Below are 15,747 nucleotides of genomic sequence, written 5' to 3'. Positions count from 1 at the left end.
CAGCCACATAGTTATACTTATTTGCAAAATTCCCAGATTACTGTAAGTGGCTTGATAGATAAAATATAATAAGTCGGTATTATCCCCTAATCTCCACCTTGTTTTAAAGTGTCCCAATCATAAAGCAATTAAGAAATAATAACTGGATTATTATACAGTCTTAAGTACAACTCTGCAAAAATGAAGGATCTTGATCCGAAAAGAATAATGCTAAAATTCTGTTCTGATATTCAAGCTCTTAACATAAAATAATCATGGTGAAATTAGGAATATTTCTGGCTTCATAATTAAATTTGAAAATGTTAAATTGATAAATTTCGTGAAAGAGTATTATTTGATGCCATAACAGCAGGAATGCTTTAAACATAAACATTCTCTAGCAATTCGCAAAGCATCTTAGGATGCCAACGACTATGAATACGTTTTGGCAGCCGTTTGATCTACTGCATTGTGGTTAAATATTGAAAGGCAAATCATATAGCGTGTTACAGCGCATATTTTTACTTGCTTCAGAAAATGATGAGAATCAAACAATAGGTGCTTCATGAAACCGAAGACTGTAAATCCATATTTAAACTATAATTTTGTTAATAAGTAAAAAACGCGTAGTAAAAGTCTATTAAATTTACTCTATTGCATGTTAAACGAGCTCAAAATAACTTACAAGACTATAAATATATCAAGGTAATAAGCGTATAATATCCCAAACCTGATTGTACACTATATTGTCACTCATATCTAATATGGCTTAAAAATACCCTAATTGTAGATTTCAACACCAATTAATAACATCCCCTTATAAATATTATCATCAATTGTCCTTAAATAGTAGGTTATGCTAGTCTATGTTATCATAAACTGGAGAATACCCGGCTTTAGCAGTATCTCTCCATATTCTCTGATACTGCTGAAATTAGCTATCTTGATATGCTCTTATATGCGGTATATGATTTAATTGCTTGTAGCGATTGTTTAACAATTTCATTCATAAATAAACTTTAATTTACAACAATTAGCAAAGGATATGCCACGTGCGTATAACAACTGGTTTGTCTATTTCAGTTTTTAAGTAAGCAAATGTTTTAGCTATTTCTGAGAATGGACGCAGCCTTACGGCTGGAACACATGCACCTATACTTATGCTGTATGAGCAACATGAATACTGCATACTGCATATGTTACCCATTCTATATTCCAATGCTAGGTCTGACAAAAGCGTACACAAGCTACGAAATTAAACAAATTGTGGCTACTGTATACCGTACCGTACCCTATTATAAGCCATTTAAATTAGTGTAAGATGAATATAGCATATTTACCCTGAAAACAGAATAATAATAAGTGGTCTGGCTAATTAATAGTATGGCCTTGATGGAGCAAACGACCATTGATAAATCTTTAAATCTTTCTAATCAACCAAGTGTTAAAGTGATAATATTTCGGCTAGTTTTATGATATTCTTATGTGTATAAGGTTTTGTAATGACCGTGTAATAGTCTACTACTATTACTGCGGTTTTGCTCACATAACCCTAATTTTAAGTTAACAAAATTATGTAATTCTCTAATATGCTACACGAATATATGAAATAGTTCCAAATTACTGTTGTCCATAATTTTGATCATTTATGCAGACAAATTGAAAGTAATTAAATTTTACATAAATATTATTTTTCCAATTTCTCTTAAGCATATGGAGGGGAAAAGACATGCCATACCTAATAAGCTATTACGCATGGGATAAAATGGAATAAATAACGTATAAATCGTTCTTGTGAATCATCAATGTATTTTAAAGAAAAATAATAAGGTGCTTCCTATAGCTAGAACTACTGTATAATTCAACACAACTTACGATCGAAGGTAATTGATAAACGTTATTGGGTTTACTTTCCGAGCAATTAATTATCACAGACATCATACTTATTGTACGCATTATTAATTGTTACAAATCCTTGGCATTAGCTATTTTTATATCTGTTAATGACGTTGAGTAGCAGGAAATATCTCGAGGATTTCGAAAGAAAAATCAAAGTAAAAAGGAATAGATATGCTGCAATCATAACTAAAATAGTGACTATAATAGATCACATATTTTAAGTTAATGACGACAGTAAATGTTGTTCTTCGTTCAATAACAAAGCATTCTACGCATAACTAATAAATTTATCTGCTTTTAAATAAATCGTTTGTACAATATTGCTTAGTTTGCCCCGGAACACATATACACAGGTCAGTTGGACTGATATATTTATTTTCTTATAATTTTAAATACAAACCCAACAGATAATATTTTAACTTTGTAATTCGATACTAATGTCATTCTAAATAACAGCGGCTGTACAGGAAATTGATAGCGTTGATCTAGAATATAATTCACGCGTCATTGCGTGAATTATATTACTAACAATAAAGAAAATAAAAGGACTAACTGACATTAAATCATCATTGACGCTATATTAACTAATGGTAGCCTTGGCAAACGCCACAATAATTAATGAAATGACGTTATACCTAAGTAGCACCAAGTCGCCTATTCTAGCGTTATGTCAAAATCAAATAATGACTGATGTAATAACGATGCAACTAGATTCTTCTATACACATCCCCGCTGAGCCATTTTCATTTATTAGGTAACAAAATGATGTAGTTCTACTAACAATGATGTTTTAAACTATAGGAATTGATCATTTAATTATTTGTCTTCAAAGAATGCATTGAAACTGGCTTGTCTAGCAATAAGTTAGTTGTGAGTGTCTTTATATTTTCATGATTTTATTGTCTGTCTAAATTTAATCCTATTACGGAAATTTAAAATTACAGCAGTTGTTATTTTAAGTCACTACTTTAGAATTGAATTATTCATCAATGTAATAGCAGATTGACCCAAAAAAAGACGTTATGTAAAAATGGAATTTCTTTTTTACACAATCCAATTGGACAAATTACTGTACTTCTGAAGTCAAATTAAGTATCGTAATCACAATTAAAGTTATCAATTCACAAATTGAGAAAATTATTTGTCAATAAATTATTAATAATATTGCAAGAGTATCTAGGACGTAGAAATAGAGCTGATACAGGTATTTCTTAAAAACAACTGTTAAATTTGGATTGTAACTTGATATCATCTGCAAGTGGCAATTATTAGTAGTATTATTTATTTTGCATGATGTAAGTAGTGTAAATCAACAGTACGTAGAACAGCTAGATAATACAATCCGAATTAACCGTGAAGAAAACAAGGGTTAAAATAGTAGAAAGCGTAGAAACCAACTTTAATGTGGTAGATATGTACGAGTATATCCAGCTTCAAAACAAAGATATCATCGTAACTAGTATTAATCTAGCTACATTACAGCATTACTATGAATATTTTTAGACGAAAGTTTATAAGTAACATTCGCACAAGCCCTATATAATATCTAATTAAATTTAAACACATTTAAAGTTATTGCTTCACATAAGATCGTGCTATACTTTACTATAGCCGACCGTTCCTTAAATTATTACCTAAAATTAAAAACGCAATTATTATCACGAAAATCTGAACGAAAAATTTGAATCAAGCAGCAATCTTATCTAGCAAGAGAATCATTTTATCGCTATCACTAATAAAGATATACGTAGCTTGAAACGCTTAAAAATCATTCCAAATCTATTAACCTAATTTGATGATGTACTGTAATTAAAACCCTTTTCAAGATTTGATAGTAGCCCAAATATACATAGATACATGGCAAATGTTTTTGATAACATTAGATATTTACCAGTTAAAGATTTATCTAACCAAGGTAGAGACTCTATGGCTAATTTATAAGTAAATTTAATTAGATGTTGCTATGCTTATACTTCACTTCTTGGGTTATTTTCCTGCCTTAGAAAGAGATCTAAACCATTATAGATCATTTCAAAATTTTTTCGTTCTTTCTTTTAAATAGCGAGGCTAACAAATAACAAATTATTTTATTATTGTCTCAGCTATATGACTTGAAATTTCTTCTTTTTACAACTCAAGGTATGCATACACCTATACATTCGAATACCATACCGACAATGTTTTAAATTTTGCTAATGTTATTGCTGTCGTTGAAGTTCTTGCTATTCCATCATGCCAATTCGTATTTCATTTGTAATTTTGTACAAGGCGATGACTGATATAACACTTTTAGCAATTACTAGTTATTGTAGCTTGTCCTTTAACGGTTACCATTCTTATCACGAAAAAAAAGTTGTGGGACCATCTTTTCTAGCTTGGCATTTATGATTCTTTTGCTCTGCGATGAATCCTATCCTACCTCTCAGATGTAAAAGCCATCACGGTATCGTATTAATCATCCAAGGCAAATGAGGTACACTGACTACTTCTACTAGACTTCAACGTGGCCATGGACTAATAGAAAGCTTGTAAGAAGTCAATCATTACTTGCCAACGGACTGACATAGTATGGTTACCGGTACCGTTATAAATGGCCAGGTTCGGGTAGCAACGTAATGGCCTAGATAGCAATCGTACGTTTTATCGAGAACATTCTATATCGTCAGACCTTATTAAACCTTCCATTATGGTTTAAGGCATAGTGGTATTTATTTGCAATAGCATTGGATGATATCGATAGTACGAAGGCAAAACTATGTTACCATCTTAGTTTTAACTTGAGTACTGTAGGCTTTTCATTGTATTAACGTTGATTCATTTTTAAAGACGACGTAGAGTAGCAGCGATGCAACTATTAGTTATCTTCTTAATAGCGCTAAGAGGCAGAATAGTACTGCAGGCTTTCATTGTATTAAAGTGGATTCACTTTTAAAGACAACGTAGAGTAGCAGCGATGAAACTATTAGTTATCTTGTTAATAGCAGCAAGAGGCGAAATTTTTGTTGTCTCTTTAAATTAGCGTTGGAACCTAGTCCGAGGCCAAGAAATAAAAACCCATGTTATTAATCCTCAATTCATCATATAGCAACATTCTTAAAGTGTTGAATTTCATGCGCAATATTCCTGTCTTTGCGTCTTCATTTGACCTTATTCTTTTCTTGAACCACGCTGTCCATATTGCTTATACTAGCATAAATGTTATTACTTGGTTACAGCTGTATATATTAACTGGTAGGCATGTCCAATTGCATGTTTAAGGATATATATCTACAAGTATACGTATATAAATAAGTAATAGACATAATATGCTATTTTAACATAGTTAGGCTTAGAATCACAATAAATATTTACATGTGGCCGGCCATGCACATAGCCGCTACATAAAGGTATTCATATACACTTTAAACATGAACATCTATCGTGCAAATAGCTATCGCATATCACACATGTATACATACACACACATACATACATACATACACCTACAAGCGATTTATATGTGTAGTAATTCTATTATACAGAAAAGTGAATAGATCGCGATAATACTAGTAGCAGAGGAAATAAGGCGAGCTAATAAAATGGTTACATAACAATACCTACATTAGTCTACTATAGTGGTATTACTGCCTCAATAGACACAAAAAGTAATCTGCTTAGCGTGAAATTATCTAGTCTATCACTACCAGCTGTTAATGACTTGTCATTACTAGGCTAGACTGCTTTGTGAATACTACTCAGCGAATAGCATATTTGACAAGAATTCATAATTATGCTATTGTGGCGGATATTATCATCATCACAATATTCCTTAATTAATTAACAATAATGTTTCTATAGCTATTACCTCAATATATAAACTAATTTCACTTTTCCACGTAGCGAAAAAGTTACATGGCAACGACATAAAATATGGCTATAGATTACTTTTACAATGCAGATACTTAATATACGTTAAACAATATAAACAGCATTCGATAAATAGAAATGGAACGAATTAAGCTTAAACATATCTCAAGTTGATTGGTCAGCCTGGTTAAGGTTGAAAACGTCAGCTGCTAGTCATCATAAAATGAGGCCAAGAAAAAATTGCGTTTACGAGAGGATTGAGAAACATTTCCATAATTATAAACATAATCACACTTGTAAATATATATAGCGCATCCAGTACATATATACAGGTACACATATATAAGCAAACAGAAACACACAAATGCAGTACAGCATCAATATATATATATATATATATATATATATTATCAATATATATATATACGCGTATATGTACATATCACATGCTTACATTGGTGATGAAGCCTTACAAATAAAAAGTTTACAGTACCGAGTTGATCATAACAGTGTGTGCAACATTTTAGGCAGGTAACAATGTGTCAATTTTTTTAAATTTTTAATCACAATTAAATCATTATCATTGACTCTGATTAGGGAGGTTTACATTAAAAAGTCTCTACAAATAGATGGCCTACATAATGTTGCTTTGCCATTCCGTGTTGCTATTACAGTTTTCAATATAACGACCGGGTTCAGGATAGTGTGTTTGATCAAGATAACGTTGAAAAGGCGGTTGATGGCGTACACTCGAGATGTTTATAATAGGATGTTCCTGTTGAATTAAAGGTGACCGATATTCTTGCCTTGGAACTGATTTGTTAGCATCAGGATAAGCCATTTTATATAATGCGTCTGGGCTACAAACAAATTTGTAGACATAACGTTCTCCAGCTACCTTTTGCATAATACCTTTCTCATAGTAGTAGCGTAGCGATCGACTTAATTTATCGTAATTCATGGCTGGACGATTCTTTTGTTGTCCCCATCGGCGTGCAACTTCTTCTGGATCATTTAATTTAAATTCCATTCCACGCCCTGTCCATGAGATAATGCCACTACATTCAGCATCGTCTAGCAAAGTTATTAAAAATTGCCACAGCTGTAATGAGCCACGGCGTTGAAAGGTAGGTAGATCATAACCTTCAGATCTACCTTTGCTTTCAGCAACTGCTACAAAAAACAAATAAAGATAATTTGTTTCTAAAATATTGACAATGATAATTCCTATCGATCATACCCTGAGTTACATTTAATATACAGTACTAGAGTAGAAAGAAGGTATATTGAACGGCCATTAATTTTGCATTAGCAGTCAATATACGCTCAGCAAAAGGTATATTTTATAACACGTTTTGCGATTGAAGTAATAATCAGGTGATGATATAAACATATTTTAATAAATGGCAATAAATTAGTCAAGTAAAGGCACTGAGTTACTAGTTCTTGTGTGATTTTATAAATTTTTACGCTAACGATGTAAAGGAAATGTTTGATATTTAACAGTCGAAATATACTCCCACATCCATTTCTAACACAGGAGTGAAGAGGTTAGATTTGACGACTATGTACATAATTATTAAAAAGTCATAGTTGAATAGAGAACCTTAACTACATAACACTATATAACGAGAATATTTTTTATGACTTTAGCTAATTTGTATTACTATAACAATAAAAGGATTGAAAACTTTGCGACGAGTAAATCATTTACTTAATTTCCCTATATTTAAATCACGCAATATGTTAAAAACTTGGAATGATCTTTATATTGGCTGTAGTACTATGCTGATTTATGATTCGTCTACAGCTTTATCTAAATAATAAAAAAGGACCGCACTTTTAGATCATATACGATAATATTATTTTTAGGTCTTATATATGTGTATTCAGAAAATATTAATCTGGAATTACCTTGTATACTACTAACTTTTACATTGTTGATGATTAATAGAAGAGATAAAGTAAGTTATCAAGATCACTTTGAAAAGCCTTTATTCTTCCCTGACGAAACGTTATACATGTAAAATATAGACTACCGTGTGCTTTCTACAATAATAGCTAATTAATGATTAAGTAATTGATATCAGTTACTAATTCGATAGGCATAAAATCTATTTAAGGTATGTTGATCATGAAGGGAGTTGGCATCACTGAAAGGATCGATTTTCTGTATAATACTTCATTTTACGGTAAGACAATTTTTATTTTTTTGTAATCTGATTAATGCGATGATTAAATAAGTTATTTATGATGGTCATTTATAATGGAAAAAAATTCGAAATTTTATTGCATAATTATACGAATACTTATAAAATAGCTAGGACGAATTTAATGATTGCATCTTACCGACACCATCATTGTATAAATGTTCACTATGATCATCATACATAGAATTGACATCATAAGGAGATCGAACTTCTGGTGCATTAACCATTGGAGTATATGGACTTCGACTATCGCTCATAGCTGAAGATGGTGATGCCATTTCTACAGTTTATAACGTTAATAAACATCGGTAGTTAGATTTGAATAATAATAGATATTCTTTGAACATTAGGGATTTTCAAATTAATTTTACTTTGTTTTATTTCGATTATCAATAGTTTATTGTTTAAACTGAAAGCAAATTCGCTATTCAATATATTTGATGGCTTTAACATCAGGATCAATCTTTCTTCATCTATAGCGTTAAAGTTTATTCAACATGACATTAATAGATAGTAGTACAGTCGATCACGTTAGTGTTTGGCAGATCAATTCCAACCGTTCAGGATAACATATTGGAACTATCGTAGAGTCATAGGAAATAATATCTATACTGCAGTCTATAACTTATTTAACTGAATTACTTGTAGATATTAAATACATCAACTGCTATACTAACTATACGTCTATCAACTCTATCGTTTTAATTATTTTCGTTGTCTATTTCATTGGATGTTCTAAAAATTAACTACGATCGTTGTTAACATATAGCAGAACAGCTTCAAGACAACAGCAAAGTCCATATCATTCACTATGGGAATCATCATTTTCATAGCTCCCATCCTAGCTTCAATTTTACTCTACAATATCCTTATAACTTTACGATCTAATATTAAAATAGTTCTATGAAGATCGATTTTGAGTTATATTAACTTGTTTAGTTTCATTTTTATCCTTTTTTGCTGATTTAACGGTAAAATTAATATCAATAACTTACTAACTTACGATAATTTTACTAATATTAATTCCTAAAGTTTTTAACAACTGATGTTTATATTATAAATCATTACAGTCATACGTACAACCCCGAACAGAAAGGTATAAGGGGAAAAAAAAATCGAAATGGATCAATAATAAGATCAAAACTAAAAATATTCAATAATAACGAGAAAATACTAAAGAGACCGTTCTGTTTGATGAAAGGATATCAAACTGTTACTCGATTAATCTATTTCTAGTCTCCTAAAGACTGTCTACTTTATCATAACACTTTGAGTTGTTTAATTAAGTATATTCTCTGCCAAATACAAAGTATATTACAAAGAAAATGAATATTGCAGTCAACGTCCCCTGATAATTTCATAATGGTTACTCCATAGCCAATACTACACCACTAGAAAGGCTATTTTATAATAGATGAAATAATACTATCCTATATGATCGTAAACTGCGTATGACTGGCTATGTAGAGAAGTTAACATTTTTACTAACTACTACCCAATTTAATAGTACAGTAGCATAACCATTTTATCTTCAACCATTTTTTTTACTTATTAGCCGATGTCAACAAGTCTAAAATTATATGAACTAGTCAGTAATTATCTAGTGTACAGTAAAATTAAATTAAATTAAAAGAAGGATAATTAATTATTATTGGGGAGGGAGAGAAAAAATGGAAAAGTATAAAAATGAAATGGCGAATAGGATATTGTATAACATGGAGAAATCGATGGAAATCAATCGCCCACTACTTTACATCAACGCAGTGGATTAATATAAAAACTGATTTCGCCCACATTTTTAACATTTGGCTTACATACCGACATCATAACAATTATCTTGACACTCTTGCTTAACGTTAGGAAATCCTTGCTGAAATGGATTAGGATTGCCTGAAAAGACAGTACCACTTAAGCTATTGGCTGGTGATAAACGTTGATGTTGCTGTTGTGGCGGTGGTGGTGCTTGTTGTTGCTGTTGTTGAGTTGGTTGCTGCTGGCATTGATTATTAAACATGGGTGGATGGAAATGGCCATTATTTAAAGCGATCCCATCGGATAATCTTCTCACATTCAATCGATCAACATTAGTTGTGGCCATCAGTGAAGTACTGTCTGACGATCGACGCATTAGTTGTTGTTTCTCCTGACTGGCTAAAGTTGATATATAAGCGCTACTATCGGATAACCTTCTGAATAAAGTTTGATGTTGTTGAGATTGTTGTTGCTGTTGTTGTGGATGTTGCTGTTGATGATGTGGAAGAGAAGGATGGTGATGATGAAGTGAATGATGATGATGAGGATGTTGATTGGATGGTGATGGCGGCGTATGATGAATTGGTGGAGAATGTTGTTCATTCACGTAGCGTTGATTACTTGCATCAAAACTGACATTGGTGGTACAATTATGAACATTGTCTGCTTCGCCATCAGTCTTGACGGTGACGATTGGGAAATTACTGACTTGTGTATCTAAATAAGGACAAGGTAATAACTGAATTTCATCCATTGAGTTTAAATGATAATCAATTTTTTAAAAAGAATTTTTTTTTCTCTTTCTCTCTCCTTCTTTGCTACCGTATCACACTTCGAGTCTACGAATCATTGACTAACTCCCAGGGTAGTCTTAAAATATCACAATTTATCATACTACCAATTTTGAAGGTGGACTTTTTAATTTAATAGGACAATAATATACACCCACGCGTTGTTCATAGCCTAATTGCAAGTAACTGTAGATAATAATGTGCAGATTGATAATAAAAGTCATCACGACCAAAGTTCATTCATCATTACCTGCTCCTCCCTCCTTCCAATGATTACAACTGACAATTAAAAATACAAAAATCCACTAAAGAAGAAAAGATTGAAGAGAACGAAAAAGAAAGACGAGGAAAAATGGGGGTGGAGAGAAAGAAGAGATGCCACACATACACAAACATGCACTTGCATACATATATAGGCACATAAGTATATCCATATATATACAACAGGATGAAAGTGGGGAAGATAATTGTAAAATTGAATAAGTTGGAGAACAATATCAAGATAAAGAAAAAATAAATCATCCAATCGATCACATTGAAAGAAAAGTGAAAAATTCATAAAATAAAAGATAGGAAATAATTGATTTTATCCCAGTCAATACGATGAAAACTATTCAAGATCGAGTCTATCAAACAATCTTCATCATGCTTGTCCATTTTTATTGTTATCATTGACAAGACAAAAAATGAAAATCATGACGTCCAAGGTAGCAGTGGTTACCACCACTCCTGGATTGCTAATTTATGGTTGATTATAAATCCTATAGGAATTATACTTCCTGACTGGACTCTCTTCCTATCTGATGATCGAGTTGAATACTTCAATCAATAGCTGCATAACACGTGGTTCATTTATTGGAAAGCGTCAAATTAGATTCTTTCCCAATGTGGATAAAAAATTATTTTACTCTATTATACGATGAAGTTTACAGTACAACTTGACAAAAAATTAGGATACATATCTATGCCTATAAATTGATTTAACAATTTAGATTATTTTTCTCATTTGTATGATAGACTACATAATTGCAATATCTTTCTACTCTAATCTATTGATACCCTGTCTATATATATATATATATATGTATACGCTCACGCAAACACACACCAATAAAACAAGAAAAAAAACTCCTCCATCTCGTAAATCAAATGTGTTAACGCATAACGTAGAACGCCAAGTGATAACCATTTTAGTGTGCCATTTTCTAACAGTCATTAATCGATTGATATCTGCCTCCCCCTCATACGCACACTAGCTCCAATTTAATTATAGCCATTGTTATCGACAATGGTCACGCTTGACTGCTGGGAAAAAGTCAAAGACTTTAAACTATAGACGTGTAAGTCGGTATTTTAGGAAGGCAATTAAATTGTTAACAATACCTTATTTGATTGTCTAATGTAACTCGAAGCTTCTCGTCAAATATCATCATAATAGTACATCGTTTAAAATTTTTTTAAATATATCATGGCTTGATGACTAAATACCTTTTAAAGATATTTAAAGTTATCATTATTCACAGCTTGTAATTTTATTTTAATCAATTTCTATTTCGTAATTGAGAGCTTAACGATACACAAGGGTTCACAACATGGTCGAAATAGTCTATACGGCTAGTACATTAATAAATGGTGAGAAAAATTATCTATTTATAAATATTAACAAAAATTACAAAGATAAATGAATAATTCTGCCTCAATTCTAATATTCATGGTGTTGAATCGAGTAGGGTACTAACATGAAAAGAAATGATCATATCAATTAAATACAGAAGGAAATTCTATCGTATAAAATTTTAACAGTACTACAGAATCTTAGATGTCCGCCCTTCTCTACGGCTTGTACCAATGAGATTGATTAATTATACAATCGGAGGCATTAAATTAAAATTGGAATTTTTAAATCCAATATTATCATATTTTCCTATCGCTATCTAGTATACAATTTAGTACTCTCGATAACGCTAGATAAAATAATATAACTCTTCAATCAAGTTGAAAACTGACAAGTAAAATAAATTTCAAATGCAACCGATAACAATGAAACAGGGAGAAAAATATTTCACTTATTGATCTTTCGAGTTAGAAGATTCTATGCATCATTTATATGCATGCATATACGTCTATATTAACATTATTAATATTATTATTATTTTTAGCATTATTATCATTAGTATTATGATGATGATTATTACTTTATTCTACAATATTTGATTGAATGACCGACCAAAACTAGCCTAAAATATAATTAGTTTCTAACTATTGTGCATTGAAAGTCTAAGGCAATTTCAATAGAGTTCAACCCAATTCATTATCTCAAGGAAGGCAACACTTTTATGAATTCATGATTTCGACTTGATAATAAAAAAGTAAAATTAAAAAAATTAATATCAATAACTTCATTATAAATTTAATTTCCTCTGATATATCTTATCATCGGAATTAAGGGAAATGCCAGTGGTTGGGAAATTAATCATTCCTTCCTAATTTTACTAAATTGATTTAATTTCCAGTTCTATTTAGAAATGGAAGTTTCGAAACTAAGATATAGAGTACTATTTATTTTAGGTTTTTATACGGACCCAGAGTTCAAAAAAATTAATAAAGGAAATATATCAGTCTCATGGAAACAGTTTAATAGAAAGATAAATTCATTTTTATATCGCTACAAACGGATCGGAAGTTTATAATTACCAGTGGACGGAATAATTTATATTAGAGATATACCCCGGGCCATTTTTATTTCATTTTCCGATCAAAGTGTTAAAGGAAAAGAAACTGATTGATTACATGTCGATTAATAAATCTATATTTAAAATATTCTCGATGCTATCTATCAATAAATCACTACCTGCATGACGTATAGTAGAAATAAATCGTATCTTGTTACCATTTTTACAAACATTATTTTACATCATTTCGGCCAATAGTACACCCTCATAAAGCTATTAGGTATTAAATTAAAGTATTCAAGCAATGTATTCAAACATGCCAATTATAGTTCTAGCTAAACAGAAGACAGTATCAAGCCGACGCTAGTTGACTTATTTGACCTTGACATAAGCTTTTAAGTGATCTAGTTCAATCGAGAAAATACATCACTACCGGTAGCATTAAATTTACGCAGATGTTGGCCTTTGTATAATTTATCAATTTGCATTGGTTTCCTTATCAAATGCCGTTATACAAAAAATCGATATTACTTGATAATTGAACTGTTTCCGAGTTTTGATGAGTCTTAAATGTAACCTTATCTGATATATAACATCCTATGATAAAAATGTTCTGCTAATGCCTAATAAGATTTAGTATATCGTGCCAGTGAACGTTATGAGTTGATACTATATAAGATCCATTTATTGCTGATCACATCAGTCAGGATCCTAAGTGATCTTTAAAGGCGATTACTAAATTTTTCACACTGTAGAACTTGAATTTTATTTTAAACAAGATTAACCCTTTTTTGTCTACTCTCTATGTGATACAAATAATGCATTATGTCATGAAAGGAATTCGTTTCTATAAAAAATTTGTTAAACGCGCTATATTTTGTCATGCTGTTTTCAACTATACAGTCCGTTAATACTTTATGGTTCACTTATTAAATAGCTGATATCAACTTTGAACCATAATATATCACATGTTCTCTGTGTTGCACATATAATGCATGTATATGAGAATTGGCCGGTATGCTTGCCAATCCTTGATCATACACACGTATTTTTTGTATGATGTATAACCAACTGTTGTACAGAAAACAAACTTGATAATCTAAAGCAAAAAAATTTTCCTATTATCTGTGTCATTTGACGATATTGTATAGAAAAATATATACTACACGTCACCAACTAAGTTTTAGTTTCGATGCAACGATTACTTTGCTCTCTAGGTACTAGCGTAGAATCTATTGAACTACCGCATTGCATGGCTGACATGGTTGCAATCCGGATCATCATGCACATGTTATAAACTTGCATGCTATACCATGACTATGTACGAATCTCTTTACTTCCTTATTTATTCGTAGATTCTATTCGCCTACGATTTCATATCATATATCGCACATACACAACTAATTCTTCTACATGTTATGCGTAAATTAATCCAAATTTTACTTAATTAGCCTACAGACCGTCTTTGAATAACGTACGAAATTGTTATGCGTAGTTGCTGCTTCCTAGAGACTTTGCATTTCTAGAACGAAACTATAATTTGGGACATCGATATGTTTCTCTTCAATTCTAATAAAATATTGTATCATTAAATCGCGTTATTCTGGGCATGATTGGAAATAAGTATTTAATTTATTATCATCTTTAGGTCCTAATTATCACTACATAGATCTACAGCGATCTTACGATAGCGGCACTATTAGCATGTATGATAGAGTTGGATTCTTTTACCAATGACTAAAATATACTTAAGAGATTTGCATGATAAATTATACTGTACGTGTGTTCGAGAGTCAATGATCTTGTATTTTGTACGGTTTGGCTTTCATTATTGTTCTGTCTTTATGCAAATTTTATTAATATCAACCGAACCCAAAACAAAAACAATTTAAACTTTATGTTTAGTTCAAAATTAACTGTTCAATACATGATCTGTTTCTACGAGAACATCGAAATTATTCTATGAAATTGGAAAACTGCTTGGGTTGTTATCATAATCATCAACTAGATCGAAATGTGTACGTTCAATTTTACTCCCGACGAAGGATGAATATAATATAATGTGTTTGGGTCATTTTTAAGCCATAAAATTAATTATAAATTCAATTATTCTAGCCAAAAATGATTTGGATAGGAGTACGAAATAAAGACACGAATGGAGGAGGAAAACAACTCTACACATTAAAACTGGTACTTGCTATGCTATCAAGCCATGTAATTGACTTCAATTAGTATCCGTCATAGCGACTGATTCTAAAGGTGATTATTGTTTTTATTGTCATCGTGTACTCCCCAAATTAAAGTAGTACAAAATAAGCAATGATTATTTATATACCATATCATGAACTTGTCTATCATATAAACTGTCCTCATCGCATTAATAGTTTGTATGACTAGTATTTAAGCCTGCCTGTTGATGATGATGATTCATAACTTCATTTTAATAATTTTTGCCGATATATGATACTATTACTATTTTCTCTCTATTAATCCTTGTCAGATTGCAATAGCGCAAATTTGGATTTACTGTGAATCAATAATAATTTAATTCTACTAATATTCAATTCTTCTTATGCAATATAAGAAATGTTTATCTGC

The 15,747-nt window shown here is 31.1% G+C and overlaps 1 protein-coding gene across 1 annotated transcript; it reads right to left on the bottom strand.

Annotated features, from left to right (window-relative positions):
- Nucleotides 1-6,496: 6,496 nt before the first annotated feature.
- On the bottom strand, nucleotides 6,497-6,856 carry TRIADDRAFT_6886 (uncharacterized protein; the record flags this gene model as incomplete). The annotated part of the gene is made up of 1 exon (XM_002109613.1): nucleotides 6,497-6,856. A coding segment is annotated over one exon (360 nt), but the record flags the coding sequence as incomplete, so codon positions are not given.
- Nucleotides 6,857-15,747: the final 8,891 nt, after the last annotated feature.

This window comes from Trichoplax adhaerens, genomic scaffold, assembly GCF_000150275.1.
Source record: "Trichoplax adhaerens TRIADscaffold_2 genomic scaffold, whole genome shotgun sequence".
Classification (NCBI taxonomy): Eukaryota; Metazoa; Placozoa; class Uniplacotomia; order Trichoplacea; family Trichoplacidae; genus Trichoplax; species Trichoplax adhaerens.
Note: the sequence above shows the minus strand (reverse complement) of the source record. Positions and strands in the feature narration are given on the sequence as shown.